At 46.4% G+C, this 15,921-nt stretch overlaps 1 protein-coding gene across 1 annotated transcript in view; it reads left to right on the plus strand.

The window, feature by feature from the left end:
* TMEM131L (transmembrane 131 like) overlaps positions 1-15,921 on the plus strand; it is a 267,525-nt gene that overhangs the window by 92,176 nt on the left and 159,428 nt on the right. Inside the window, exons 8-12 of the mRNA XM_082263743.1 lie at positions 8-85; positions 176-317; positions 993-1,048; positions 9,526-9,631; positions 14,053-14,158. Coding sequence (XP_082119869.1) covers positions 8-85; positions 176-317; positions 993-1,048; positions 9,526-9,631; positions 14,053-14,158 — 488 coding nt within the window. The remainder of the gene's footprint in view (positions 1-7; positions 86-175; positions 318-992; positions 1,049-9,525; positions 9,632-14,052; positions 14,159-15,921) is intronic.

The raw sequence follows: 15,921 nt of genomic DNA on the forward strand, positions 1-15,921 counted from the left end.
TATGTAGGCAGAAGCCATAAACTCCAGTGTATGGCAGGTTCGTCTGAAGTGCAGTGTTGCCCTTCGAGAGCATCAGCATTGCAGGGTAGGTGGCATCTACACAGGGGGTGTTTTTATGTTGCCCCCACGTTTGCTTGTCTTCTGACCTCTGGACCTTTTCTTCTGTAACTTACAGAGCTGTTTCCTGTCTGGGCACTCACTGCTGCTGCAGGTCTACTTTGCTGTCAGATTGGATGGAGGCCAACATGACTTGGAGACCCTCAGGAAATACATATTAGAGAACATTTTTATGATCTTTGTAACATCTGACCAAAATGGTGAGACATTGTGATATAAGCAATTTTGTTCTTGTGTGTACTATAGCCTGGTAAAGGGTCGTTTTTCCCAAAAGTGACTTTTCACTTGTAAGAAGTGTAGTTTGTGGTCAGCCCAGAATTTATAGTGAGGAGGCTTGAAAGCTGCTGCATGTACTATACTATGAAAAAGCTGTAGGTACTTAAAAAAACAAAAAAACCTGGAAAATTAGGAGGTTTTCAAAAAGAAAGAAATTAGAGCCGAAGTTTAATTTAAAAATTATTTTTTCCTGTAGCTTTAATAATCCTACCTTCCCGGTTATAAAGTATGTCCCACATCATGCAGGTTGCTGGATCCTGTAGAATTTTTTTATGCAGGTTGCTCAGCCCTCTTTCTGATAAACTTCAGGCACTGCAGGGGTTTATAGTTTTTGGTCTCAGGGCTCAGCTGAACAGAAGAGGCTCCCAACGGAGACTTGCCCCCTCCTCCTCCTCTTTCATCCAAAGGAAAAAGTATGTACACTGCATGTAACACAGTCTCTGAATGAAGGAGAGCTGAATGAATACCAAATCCAAAGTATTAATTTTGGTGAGCTGAGGTAAATGAATAGAAACTGCTGGATGTAGATAAAGTAAAGAAAAGAGCAATATGTACATTTTATGTTTGTCACATGTCACTCATCCATTCTTTTTATACAGATGATTCGATGGCTATGTATGTATTAAACTCTGGGAGTGGCCTGGTTCACATGCAGGTAATTGAATTAATTTTTTATTGGTAATTAACCACTTAAGGACTAAGCCTATTTCTGACATTTGTTGTTTACAAGTTAAAATCAGTATTTTTTGCTAGAAAATTACTTAGAAACCCCAAACATGTGTATATATTTTTTTTTAGCAGAGACCCTAGAGAATAGAATGGAGATCATTGCAATACTTTGTCATACTGTATTTGCGCAGCTATCTTTAACAATTTATTTTGGAAAAAAGATACACTTTTCTCTTACGTGCTCCGACAGTCGCCACCCGATGGTATTAGCCTTCACTAATGGGTAATGACGCACTCTGCAGGAGCAGGCTAGGCAGATAATTATCAGGTTAATACAAAAAAACTTTTGTACCTCAGCACGCCACTAGGGGGCCATCCCACAGCCATTACCAGCAACCCATCTGATATTACTTCAGTTTCATTCTGCCTAGCGTCAGGAGCAGAGCTCATGGTCTTTCCCTGCTGAGACCTAGCGTCTTGACTTTTTTCTGAATTTCAGTGTTTTTTCTTTCCACACTAGATTTTTTCTCTCACTATCACTAGCTAGTCAGGGATTCCTTTCCTGGAGGACCACAAGTGACTGCAGAGCTGGGCCTCGGGCTGGGTAATATAGAGCCTTATGGAGTCCCACCCTGCCAACGATCGTCGCAGGTTACTGGTATGCCCAGGGCTCGCAACACAGTGCCCCTCCATATGGGGACGAGCCAGCTGAGCTGCGCTTAGCAGAGGATGTCTCAACCCGGATCGCCCGCGTGTTGCCAGCGTCCTTCCATGTCTGACGGCACCCCCACTTAGGGTGGGAGGTCTCCCGTTTTTTTGAGCAGTGCCCACTGCTGGACTGGTGAGTACTGAACCTAGGGAAGTTTGGGGAGTTGTGGGCCCACTCCTGGGAATAGCAGGGCGGATGGTCTCTGTAGGATCCCTCTTCTGGCCCGGTTGGGGCACTGTATGGGTATGCTGTGGGGGTCCGCGGAATCGCCGATTTAAAAGGCCAGCGTCCCTTTTTTAATTTTAAGGCAAAATGGACTCCCAGAAAAAAAATTCCCCGCAGACCTGGTGGGGGCTTCAGGTACACCTGAATTCTCTTCCATGCCCTCCTTATCTGCTGCCCTGGCGACTTTAGCGTCCCAGGTGCATCTGCTGATGTCAGAACACTCTTCCAAAAACGGCCTGTGCCCTCCCAGTCCTCTGAGCCAGAATTGGTTGCCACGGACGATGGTCCCCCTGAGAGGTCCTCCCGGTCCCCCGCTTCTGAGTGGGATGAGGAGTCGTCTTCCCCCCTCGGTAGCGCAGGAACGTGCTACGATGGACGCTATCATTAGCGCCATTAAAGAAGCTCTTGTTCTTGAAGATGAGTCATCTCAGTTACGTAAGGCTTTCGTGTTTGACTGACCCCAGAAGTCTGGTCAGGCTTATACCTGCCCGGAGGAATTTCACGAGATTGTGAATGACCAGTGGCGGCGTATTAAGCACATGTTGGTAGTGCCTAAGCACTTTGCCGCCCGCTATCCTTTCGCGGAGGCGGTAGAAAATTGTTGGACGGTGTCCCCAAAAGTGGATCACACTGTGTCTCGGCTGAATAAGTCCACCTTGATGCCAGTGGAGGATTCCCCGGTTTTCCGGGATCCGGCGGATAGATGGGCGGAGGCACTCTCCCGTCACATTTATATGGTGGTGGGTTCCCTGTTGAAACCTGTGTTTTGCCTCTGTGATGGCCTCTCAGGCGCTCACGGTATGGGGCAAGGGGCTTCGCAGCACCCTGGTGGCAGTCGGCTTCTCCAACTGTCCTTGCAATGGGTGATCAGCTCATCCAAACTGGGATGTATCTGTGCAATGCGTCTTTGGACGAAGCTCCCTTGGTTGCACGGTTGTCGGCGGAAGAAGTTGAAGTGCTGGTCGGCTGACCACGCGTCCAAAAAGACGGTGTTTGAGATTCCCTATGAGGGGGGTTGTCTTTTTGGGGAAACTCTGGACGAGTTGATGAAGGGGCTCACAGGAGGTAAGAGTACTCTGTTGCCCCAGGTCACCAAGGGTAAGTCCCCCTGCGCGTGGCGGGGACCCTCCTTCAAGACTCAACGTACTTCCTTTCGTGCCTTCGGGACGCAAGAGAAGGGTAAACCCTTCCGTACCCCGGGTGGCCAGAAGAAACCATGGTTGAGTAAGCCGGACAGTCTGGCTCGGCGGCCCAGTCCACCTCTGCCTGAAGGGACGCCCTCACCCATTGTTGGGGTGGGAGGGCGTCTGCGTTGTTTTCAGGAACCCTGGTTGTCCGTCATTCAGGACAGGTGGGTTCACAAACTGATTCGTTCAGGGTACAAGATCGAATTCCGATCTCGCCCCGCAGACGGGTTCTTCCCGTCGAATCTCCAGCTGTCTCCCGATCGTCTCAGAGATCTCATGGGGGCAGTGCACGATCTGCTTGCCCAAGGAGTCATTGTACCCGTTCCCTCCGGGAATGTTTTCGTGGTTTTTACTCCAACCTGTTCACAGTGCCCAGGAAAGAGGGCAAGGTACGTCCGATTCTGGACTTAAAATCTCTGAACCGCTGTGTGTGGGTGCAGAAGTTGAGGATGGAATCTATTCGGTCGGTGGTAGCATCGTTGAGACCCGGGGACTTCCTGGCTTCAATAGACTTGAAGGATGCATATCAACACAAATCCCGATTTTCGTGGGTCATCAGAGATATCTCCGCTTCGCGGTGGCTGGGGAGCACTATCAGTTCGTGGCGTTGCCTTTCGGCCTCGCTTCGGCTCCCATGGTCTTCACCAAGGTGTTGGCTCCGGTTCTAGCTTTACTGCGTTTGCGGGGCATTGCGGTCCTCGGTTACCTAGACGACCTCTTGTTAAGGTCGAACTCATGTGTGACTCTGGCAGTGACGGCTCAGACACTCCAGGAATTAGGGTGGACCGTCGATTTTCAGTCAGCACTGACTTCCTCAAATCGCCTTCAGTATCTGGTGATGGTCCTGCATTCTGCTCAATCTCGGGTTTTCCTTCCGGAGGACAAACTCAGGACTTTATGGGAAGAGATCAGGGCCCTCAGGTTCAGCGATCTCTCCTCTTTGCTGACCTGCATGCGAGGACCATCCTGTTTCCAGATTAAACAAATCTACCCTTGTGCCTGTGGAGGATTCCCTGTGCTAGGCTCACAGACGGTGACGAAATGGGTTAGGGGTTTGTGGGAGGCTTTGGACCCCAAGACTGTTCCTCTAGAACAGCTGGAACTGTTGGAGCAGGTGATCCAGGCTCTGGTGTTCCTGTGTGATGCGTCTATGGATGCGACTCCCCTGGTGGCCGGGGTTTCGGCTGTGGGCATTGTTTTAAGGCGCATGGTTTGGCTGAAGAGCTGGTTGGCTGACCAAGCTTCTAAGAAGGCCCTAGCTGATCTCCCCTTTCTGGGAGAGCGTTTGTTTGGCAACTCATTGGATGAGTTGATCAAGGGCCTGACTGGCGGCAAGAGTACTCTTCTTCTTCAATCCTCCAAGGGTAAGACTTCCTGTACTAAGCGGGGTCCCTCTTTTTCTGCTCAAACTGTTTTTTCTGGCCTCTGGGGCGCAAGAAAAAGGCAAGCCTTTCAGAACTTCTGGAGGAGCTAAAAAGTATTGGGGCAAGCCCAAGGCCGGTCAGTCCAGTGCTGCAGACAAGTCCTCTTCAGCATGAAGTGGCGCCCTCACCCGTCTCAGGGGTGGGGGGGGGGACGTCTGCGCTTCTTTCAGGAACCCTGGACTTTCTTCATTCAGGACGAGTGGGTTCGCAAACTGATTTGCTCCGGGTACAAGATCGAATTCTGGTCCCGGCCAGGGGACAGGTTCTTTCAGTCAAATCTTCACCTGTCTCCGGAGCGTTTGAAGGATCTGCGGGAGGCTGTGTGAGATCTCCTTGCTCAAGGAGTGATTGTACCAGTTCCTCCACAGGAACGCTCTCAAGGTTTCTAGTCAAACCTGTTCACAGTGCCCAGAAAGTAGGGCAAGGTGCGTCCAATCCTGGACCTCAAGGTCCATTCGGTCAGTGGTGGCATCGATGAATCAGGGGTATTTTCTGGCTTCCATCGATCTCAAAGATGCATATCTCCACGTCCCCATATTCGAGGGACATCAGCATTTTCCTCTGCTTTGCGGTGACAGAGGAGCACTTTCAATTTGTGGCGTTACCCTTTGGTCTCGCCTCGGCTCCCAGTGTTTTTACCAAGGTCCTAGCCCCTGTGCTGGCCTTGTTACATCGACGAGGTATCTCCATTGTGGGATATCTGGACAATCTCCTGTTGCGAGCAGTCTCCCATTTGGTTCTGCTGGACAACGTCTCTATCACCAGTCATACCCTTCAAGACTTTGAGTGGATGATCAATCTCAAAAAATCTGCCCTTACACCGTCCATACGGGTCAACTATCTGGGGCTGATCCTCGACTCTGCTGTCGAGGGTCTTCCTTCCCTTGGAAAAGCTTCAAAAGTTGCAAAGGGTGGTCCAGTTGCTGATGGTGACCAATCAGTCCTCCTTGCGGGCCTGCATGAGGGCCCTGGGTCTCATGGTCTCGACCTTCGAATCGGTCCTGTTTGCTCAGGCTTTCACGAGAGAGTTGCAGAAAGAGATTCTGACACAATGGAACAGGGATCCTCTGTCATTGGACCTGAAGATTCGGTTGAGCCATCTCACGAAGTTGGCTCTGTTGGTGGATCCGGTCACCTGTCCTGTGCCAGGGCAAGTCTTTCCTGCCGGTGTTTTGGACAGTGGTCACCACGGATGCCAGCCTGTCAGGCTGGGGTGGAGTGCTGGGGAAGCTCTGTGCCCAGGGGTCTTGGACGACAAAGAGTCTTCCTTGCTGATCAATATTTTGGAGCGGAGAGCAATCCAGCTCTACCTGCTTCACTGCTACGCGGCTCTCCGGTTCGGGTTCAGTCGGACAATGCTACGGCCTTGGCTTACATCAATTATCAGGGAGGCACCAAGAATGCCCTGCCGGTTAAAGTGTCTGAGATTCTAGTATCGTCGGAGCACAATGTTCTGGCTCTTTCCGCAATCCACATCCTGGGTGTGGAGAATTGGCAGGCCTATTACTGAGTCGTCAGGTGTTGGATCAAGGGGAATGGTTCCTTCATCCGGAGGTGTTTCGTCTCCTTTGTGCCCGGTGGGGGACTCCGGAGGTGGATCTGTTTCTGTCTCGCCTCAACAGGAAGGTTCAGTGTTTTGCGGCCAGGTCTTAGGATCCTCTGGCCGATGCCACAGATGCTCTGGTGGCTCCTTGGAGTCAGTATCGCCTGATCTATGCCTTCTCTCCGCTCATTCTCCTGCTGTTTCTTCGTGGGGGCGATGGAAGACGTTCCGATCATTCTGGTGGCACCAGACTGGCCTCGGCGGTCCCGGTACGCAGAACTGGTAAAAATGGTCGTGGATCCTCTATGGCGCCTTCCTCTGCAGGAAGATCTATCTCAAGGACTGATCTTACATCCTGCTTTACGGTCGCTGGCTTTAACGGCTTGGCTGTTGAAAGCAAGGTGTTGAGGGATAGAGGTCTCTGATTCGATGATTCCTACCCTTTTGAAGGCCAGGAAGTCAACATCTAGGAAGATCTATCATCGTACATGGAAATCGTACATTTCATGGTGTGACTTGCTGCAGTTGCACCCTTTTGAGAATAGTAGGGCGATTTCTCTGCTTTCCTTGTCACAGAAGGTTGCCTTCCTAGTGGCTATCATTTCTGCTTGCAGAGTCTCTGAGTTGGCGACGCTGTCCTGTCGTTCGCCTTATTTGGTGGTCCACAGAGATAAAGTGGTCCTCCGACCTAATCCGTCCTTTCTTCCTAAGGTGGTGTCGTATATTCATGTGAATGAAGACGTTGCGTTGCTTATGTCCTAAGCCTAAACATCCCAAAGAAGTTGCCTTGCTCTCTCTGGATGTGGTTTGGGCGATATGGGTTTATCTGACAGTTACTGAGTCCTTCAGGAAGTTGGACTCTTTGTCCTTCCGGACGGTCCTCGCAAAGTTTTGGCTGCGTCCGCTGCTACCATTTCGAGATGGATCAGGCAGACAGTCGTTCAGGCTTTTTCGATCAAGGGTCAGGTTCTTCCTTTCCCCGTGAAGGCGCATTCTACTAGAGCGCTGAATGCCTCTTGTGTTTTTCACCATCAGGCCTCTGTGGTACAAGTTTGTAAGGCAGCGACTTGGTCATCTGTGCACACCTTTACAAGATTTTACACGGTGGATTTGTTGGCATCTTCGGATGCCTCTTTTGGTCGCAAGGTTTTGCAGGCTGCTGTTTAATAAGAGAATGTTTGTTTTTTATTCTCTTAGGAGTCTTTTACCTGAGTGAGCTCCTGTTGTTTGGTTGAGCTCCATGTTGCCCGGTTAGCTAGGTTTAGCCTCTTAGAGTTGACGTTACTATCTGGTTGCGTATTTCCCACCCCTCATGCCTATACTGCTTTGGGACGTCCCACTGAGCTCATGGAGATGAGGCTGCGTCTGTCGATGGACGACAGAGAAAATACGATTTTTGTAAGATCTTACCAAATCTTTTTCTCTGATGTCCATCTACAGACGCAGCACCCGCCTCTCTGTGTGGGGATGGTTTCTTTGTCTTCACGGTTTGCAACTAAACTGATGTGCTGGGCTGTGTCAGTGGGGGTTATACCTGGAGGGGCAGCCCCATGGGCGTGTACATGTTAAGTTTTGTACTAACGTGCTGCCTAGACTACTCTTGCAGCTGGCAGCATAACCCACTCAGCTCAGGGAGATGAGGCTGCGTCTGTTGATGGACATCAGGAAAAAAAAATTATGGTAAGATCTTATAAAAATCTTACTTTTTGCATGCATTCTATGCACATTTACAAGCAGTTGATGTGTTTTTAGCTCAGAGGTCACATCCTCTTTTGTGCACTGTGATGTGGTGTGGTTACATGCATTTACATGCTTTTGTGCACACCTACTGTGTGGGGAGAAATGCAGGTTGCTGTACTTTGACTGCACTGTAATGGTGCTAGCTATGCCCATAGGATAACTTGGATTTTGGACCGTCTATGCACTGGGAATGCAGTCAGAAATGCATCCAACTGCATCTGGTGTGAATGGGCCCTCACAGTTCCAAAATGGTGCACTGTCCCTTTTTTAAGTAACTCTTGCAGGGCCACTACACGTGATCAAAAATGTCATGTTTCAGAGAAGACCAGCAGAAGGAAGTCCCATCAACCAACCTGTCATCGTCCATCAATAGCGAAGACCTATGGCACTTTTCCACTGCAGTACCGGCTCGGCCCTACTCTGCCCTGCTGTCAGCTGCATGCAAAGGATTGTGGGATATGGTACCTCTTGGAACCACAATCGAGGTGGTACTGTTTTAGAGAGCCGTACCGTTCGGTTACCGAACCGTTCCTACACTGTACCATGCACTACCAGCAGTGGAAAAGCACAAAAGCGAGCCGAACCGTTCGGTTCCATGCAGTGGAAAAGCGCCACTAGGGTAAAGGGTTGAACTTCAAGGATTCAATTCACTTGCCAAATTGCGTTTAGGGACTTTTTGAACTACTTCAACAAAGAGTTCTTCAACAGGTTCCCCCACACGGCTTCTCGGCATCACATAATTAACTTTCAACCTCCTAGCTAAAATTTGGTCTGGACTTTTAGCGTGTCCCTGCACAAATAATAGTAGCTCAGCCATCTGGATATAAAGCTGCTCAGCTTGGACTGTGCAGGTTTTCTGCTTCTTGGAGCACTGGGGCTGATTTTATTAAAACTGGAGAATGCAAGATCTGGTACAGCTCTGCACTGAAAACCAATCGGCTTCCAAGTTTTTGTGTCAACGTTTAACTGAACAAGCTAAAGTTGTTGAACAAGCTACCATGCACAGCTTTTGCACTCTCCAGTTTTAGTAAATCAACCTCACTGTGTCTTTCTTAATTGTTGCAAATGAGTTTGTAGACCACTTTTTCGGTTAAAGAAGTTGTAAAGGCAGAAGGTTTTTTATCTTCAGGCATTAAGATAAAAAGCCTTCTTGTGTAGCAGCCTCACCAGCACCCCCTAATACTTACCTGAGCCCCATCTCTATCCAGCGATGTCCATGGGTCCCTCAGGTGTCCGGGACTCTCCCTGATTGTGTAACAGCCGTGGCTCCTGTGGCTGTCAATCAACATCAGTTAGCCAATTAGGAGAGGGGTCGGGGCTGAGCGGCAGCTCCATGTCTCAATGGACACAAGGAGCTGCAGCTTGGCTCGGGTGCCCCCATAGCAAGATGCTTGCTGTGGGGGGGGGGGGGGGGGGGGGAGGCACTCGACAGAAGGAACAGGCCAGGAGCAGAGATGAGGGAACCAAGAAGAGGAGGATCAGGGCTGCTCTGTGCAAAACCAACTACACGGAGGAGCCAAGTATAACATGTTTGTTATTTAAAAGAGAAAAAACAAAACAAAAGGAGTCTTTACAATTACAAGTGTCAATGGCCAATGTACATGCATAAACCCATACTGTGTTCTCTTTCTGCAGGATGTCCATCATTTTTTAGGTGACGCACTTTCCATCCATTTTGAGCCTGTGATGCTTTTAAGCTCTTCCATAAGTTTCACGAAAGCAGCGACCATTGTTTGCTCAGGTACTGTAGCAAGTTCTAGTTTTTCCCTTCCAAATTTTTTCAAATCTGGTGCATTTACACTCCTAGATTCAAGCACATCAATTTTTTATGTTCAACTCAGCTGGCAAACCGCAACTAACACAATTCAAATACATATATTTTTATACTGTTTTACCCATTAAAACTTTGTTATCTTGGTCAGCAAGGCTTGTTAAACATCTTTGCAGGTAAGAATGGTCACTTTGCTTCTTCTAGTTTATAGTTGCCATTAATAGGTCAGTTTTGCATTTCATGAACCAGTTTCTCCCACTGTACAAAGTTGATGGGATTTTATTTTTTTGAGCATCAATCATACTGTAGGAGAGGGGTGACCTAGGAAGCCTAATGCTGAACATGGGGGGGAGTGTGTCATCAGTGTATGTATATATTGCGCAACGGGTATGTAAACCACAACACTGATGGACCAGATCTTCAAATATTAGGCATACAGTAAAGCCATTTTGACTGTATTTAGCTACAGTGCCTTGCGAAAGTATTCGGCCTCCTAGAACTTTGCGACCTTTTGCCACATTTCAAGCTTCAAACATAAAGATATAAAACTGTAATTTTTTTGTGAAGAATCAACAAGTGGGACACAATCATGAAGTGGAACGAAATTTATTGGATACTTCAAACTTTGTTAAATAAAAAGCTGAAAAATTGGGCGTGCAAAATTATTCAGCCCCTTTACTTTCAGTGCAGCAAACTCTCTCCAGAAGTTCAGTGAGGATCTCTGAATGATCCAATGTTGACCTAAATGACTAATGATGATAAATAGAATCCAACTGTGTGTAATCAAGTCTCTGCATAAATGCACCTGCACTGTGATAGTCTCAGAGGTCAATTTAAAGAGCAGAGAGCATCATGAAGAACAGGGAACACACCAGGCAGGTCCGAGATACTGTTGTGGAGAAGTTTAAAGCCGGATTTGGATACAAAAAGATTTCCCAAGCTTTAAACATCCCAAGGAGCACTGTGCAAGCGATAATATTGAAATGGAAAGAGTATCAGACCACTGCAAATCTATGAAGACCTGGCCGTACCTCTAAACTTTCAGCTCATACAAGGAGAAGACTGATCAGAGATGCAGCCAAGAGGCCCATGATCACTCTGGATGAACTGCAGAGATCTACAGCTGAGGTGGGAGACTCTGTCCATAGGACAACAATCAGTTGTATACTGCACAAATCTGGCCTTTATGTTAGAGTGGCAAGAAGAAAGCCATTTCTTAAAGATATCCATAAAAAGTGTAGTTTAAAGTTTGCCACAAGCCACCTGGGAGACGCACCAAACATGTGGAAGAAGGTGCTCTGGTCAGATGAACCCAAAATCAAACTTTTTGGCAACAATGCAAAACGTTGTTTGGCGTAAAAGCAACACAGCTCCTCACCCTGAACACACCATCCCCACTGTCAAACGTGGTGGCAGCATCATGGTTTGGGCCTGCTTTTCTTCAGCAGGGGCAGGGAAGATGGTTAAAATTGATGGGAAGGTGGATGGAGCCAAATACAGGACCGTTCTGGAAGAAAACCTAATGGAGTCTGCAAAAGACCTGAGACTGGGACGGAGATTTGTCTTCCAACAAGACAATGATCCAAAACATAAAGCAAAATCTACAATGGAATGGTTCACAAATAAAGATATCCAGGTGTTATAATGGCTAAGTCAAAGTCCAGACCTGAATCCAATCGAGAATCTGTGGAAAGAACTGAAAACTGCTGTTCACAAACGCTCTCCATCCAACCTCACTGAGCTCGAGCTGTTTTGCAAGGAGGAATAGGCAAAAATTTCAGTCTCTCGATGTGCAAAACTGATACATACCCCAAGCGACTTACAGCTGTAATCGCAGCAAAAGGTGGCGCTACAAAGTATTAACTTAAGGGGGCTGAATATTTTTGCACGCCCAATTTTTCAGTTTTTTATTTGTTAAGAGTTTGAAATATCCAATGAATTTCATTCCACTTCATGATTGTGTCCCACTTGTTGATTCTTCACAAAAAATTCGTTTTATATCTTTATGTTTGAAGCCTGAAATGTGGCAAAAGGTCAAAGTTCAAGGGGGCCGACTACTTTCGCAATGCACTGTATTTGCCCGGGCTTTCACTTTATTAAATTGACCTTGGAAGTGCTGGTGCATGTTTGTCTTGTTGTTATGGTTGTAACTGTTTTGTATACCCTTTCTATAGTTTGTCAAAAGCAATAAAAATAATTAGTGGTGCACCGAAATTTCGGCCACCGAAATTTTCGGCCGAAAATGGGCTTATTCCATTTCGGCCGAAATAGGGTTAAAAATGCCGATAGTAAAGATGGCCGCCGCGAGCGCAAGTTTCAAAAGACCCGCCTCTGGCCGTCCTTTCCTTTCTAAAGATCCGCCTCTGGCCGTCCTTTCCTTTCTAAAGACCCGCCTCTGGCCGTCCTTTCCTTTCAAAAGACCCGCCTCTGGCCGCCGGCAGCCCGCCTCCCGGTGATGTCACTACTACTAAGCTCTATGCATGAATGAACTAACAGACCCGGCGGGCGGGTGAGCGGCCGCTAATAGCTGTAACTAAGTATGCTCTTCACCTTGTTATCAGGCGGGTATCTCCGCTGACATGGAAGTGAAGAGCTTACTTAATTATAGCTATTAGCGGCCGCTCGCCCGCCCGCCGGGTCTGTTAGTTCATTCATGCATGCATAGATCGTAGTAATAGTGGCATCACCGGGAGGCGGGCTGCCGGCGGCCAGAGGCGGGTCTTTTGAAACGAAAGGACGGACACCGGAGGAGCTGCAAGTAAGGGCTCGGAGATGGAATCATTGGGATGGGGAGGGACATTTTAAGTAAGTACATGCTGTTTTATTGAATCCTTTTACCAAAAAAATATTATACTACGGACAGTTCATATAACGGAGGAAATTGAGGAGGAAACCCAGGATCATTGCAGATGGAATACATTTTAAAGACCCAAAAGCCAGATAAAGCATTTGGAGGTCCCCTAGACATGAGCAGATATACACAGATCAACATACAAAGCTATGCAATGCTATACTGTTACCTTACAGCAGTAAGGTGAGTGGCCTGTGAGCACTTGTTATTACATTGAAGATTTAGGCAGGGGGGGGGGTGGGCGCTGAGCCAGGGGGGGAGGGAAGCTGAGGCGAGGTTACCAATGGTATTAGTATTATGCAGCATGAGGGGGTTAATGTATTGCCACTGCTGGTCACTGATGCATTAGTGACCGATCAGTGACAGTTAATTAACCCCTTTGTGCTGCATTAGTTCACCAGTATCAGTGCAACCAGTGTTAATTAACACTGATACTGGTTGCACTAATGCAGCACAAAGGGGTTAATTAACTGCCACTGATCGGTCACTAATGCATCAATGACCAGCAGTGGCAATACCTTAACCCCTCATGCTGAATACAAATACCATTTGGGGAAAAAAAGTCATTTTCGGTTTCGGTTTCGGTTTTCGGCCAAGGGCATCCTGCATTTTCGGTTTCGGTTTCGGCCCAGAATTTTCATTTCGGTGCATCCCTAAAAATAATAATAAAAAAAAGCCCACCGGCACCCCCTCTCCAGGCTGTCAGCCTGCATTAAAAAAAATTAGAACAAAAAAGGAAAACCTGATAACATGAAATGGCCCCCAAATGTTCTGTTTACCCTGCTGCTACTAACGTTGTGGCTAACGAATCAAATAGGCTTGTGGCCAAAGCATTTATTTAATACCGTTTGCGCTGAGATGTCCTCTTGCTTTGCCTTCAGACTGAAAGTAGCAGGAACTCAGTGAGCCTTGCTGCCCTGGGAGGTCTTTTAAGTAGCTGGGTGCTCTTTGTATCTTTTACTGAACTTCAGCTGGCCATACATTTTACAAGTTTCTTATTCAATTTTACCTTCAATTATGTAATGCAAGGGCCTGCCTGATTGTATAAAAATTGAAAGTGTTTCAGATTGACTTCATATTATATGGTTTTGGAAAATCGAAAGGGAAAATAAGACAATAAAATAATAGAATGTATAGCCAGCCTTATAGGGATCAAGCCAATTAAGTCATTTCCAAATAGATCTGCCTTTCAAGGTACAATGATTTTATCCTCCTCATGGTTTATTCTACTAAAACTGGCCATACATTATACAATTTTCTTGTTCAATTTCCTTCAGATTTACCTTCAACTATGTAGTGCAAGGGCCTGTCTGTTTACATACAAACTGAAAGTGTTTAGATTGGACCTTATATTTTATGGTTTTGGTAAATGTAAAGGAAAATTGTACAAGAAGATTGTTGAATGTATGGCCCATCTAAATGTAGCATTTTTGTCAGAGTATGCAATTGATTCATCCTCTGTTTTCATGGGTAATTTATTAATAAATGCATGAAAAAACTTGTAACCAATTTTTTTAGAAGCTGTTTGTTTTGTTTACAGGAGCCTCACCAGAATCAGAGTTTGTCTGCTCCAAAGAAAAAAAGCAGAGTGTTGTACAAGCTGCTTCCCCACCATCCTTGTGTATTTCTCACAACATAACAGAAGGGTATGTTTCTATTTACTCTACAGCGTGAGTCATGAGTTACTGCTTAGTCACAACACTAAGCTTCACTTCATAGCTTGGCTTCGGTACATGTCAGATATCTGTTTACTGATATGCTATTACTGCATTCTAAAGGGGAAATGATTGCTTGCAATTAAACTACTTGTAGCATCATTTTCTTATGGTTTGTCTTTATATTATGGGATTTGAGTGTGTGGGAAAAGAAGGAATTGAGGGCACAATTCTTGACATGCTTGGGCTTGGAAGTATTTATGCACAATTTGTTTCTATAGTGACTTGTACTATAAAATTGCTGCAAGCTTCGTATGGTTTACTAATTCTTAAACGTTTTTATTTAAGCAAAAGAACAATAGTTTCCCCCCCCCCCCTTTTTTATATTATACTTTGCATTCATTAATAAAGAATATAGAAATGTGTATCAGTAACATGTACGTCACAGCATATTTCCATAATTTATTAAGTTTGGTCAATGTTTGCTTTTATTAGTTGGAAACAATAGGAAGCACATTACTACATTTTAAAGTATAAACCGCTTTACATGTTTTGTTTGTCTTTATAGTAGCAGAGTATTTACAGGTAGATGGTCAAAGCAGTGCAGCCAGACCTTACAAAATGAATCTGCAATCTCTAAAGTGGTTCTAAAGCATTTAAGTTTTTTACCTTAACGAATTCCCTGTATAAAGCTGGTAACAGGCGCCGCAATTATCTTTCCTGCAACCACGGTTTCAGGAAAGAAAACCCCTTGATTCCCCCATGAACACAGTCAGTGTTGATGGGGAATCCCTCTTCTGGCGCTATTTAGTTCTCCTTGTGGGGGGCGCTTGGGGAGCTGTCCCTCCTGGGAGAACACTCAGTGATTATTGCTAGCAGCTATAGGTGCTGGCAATAATTGCATGAAATATCCGACATACTGATTGTACCCAAGTTGATTGATCAACTTGGGTACAATCTGCACTGCTCATACATGGTTGGAATCTCAGCTGGTCCCTGCTTAACTGGCCGAGATGTCTTTGAACTGCTTTAACCTCTTAACACCGTCGTAACGCAAATATGCATCCTTCGGCTTCAAGAGGTTGTACTGGGGTGATGCCTGCAGCTGCAAGCATCACCCTGTTACCGTTTTTTTTTATAGAGGATGGTCGGCTCTCTTGTGATAACAACTGATGCATATCCCCCCCCCCCCCCTTCTGCTGGCTGGCTGGAGACCTCAAAGAAAGCCAGAATCTGCTTTGGTCGGGTTTCAGATTTAGTAACCTGTCCTTGTGACAGCAATAAAAGTGATCCAAAAAACAAAAGGTACAGTGTCAAAAAATTATAAGTACCCGAGCCCAATCTCAATCCAGCTCTCTCTCTCTCTCTCCTCCCTGAGCAGATTGACAGCAGCGGGAGCTAAAGGGCGGGGCTGAGCCACACTGTCTTTCTATAGGTGCAGACACATTAGGTCCAGTATAAAGCCCCCATGAGTGCTTGCATAGGAAGCTGCTTCCTTATGGGGACACTCACTGAAGAGGTGAAGTCAGGAGTGCTGACCGTGGACCCCAGAAGAGGAGGATCAGGGCTGCTCTGTGAAAAACCATTGCAAAGAGCAGGTAAGGATAACATATTATTTTTAAAAGAAAAAATCCGAAGGTTTACAATCACTTTAAAGCTGGCCATACACTGGTAGATCTTCGTACAAAGATTTGTACTAAAACTCAGCAGCACATTTAATAACACCTGATAAATGTTGTTCCAAAGTGCTTAAA

Source organism: Pelophylax lessonae (genome assembly GCF_965119305.1).
Source record: "Pelophylax lessonae genome assembly, chromosome: 1".
NCBI classification, from domain to species: domain Eukaryota; kingdom Metazoa; phylum Chordata; class Amphibia; order Anura; family Ranidae; genus Pelophylax; species Pelophylax lessonae.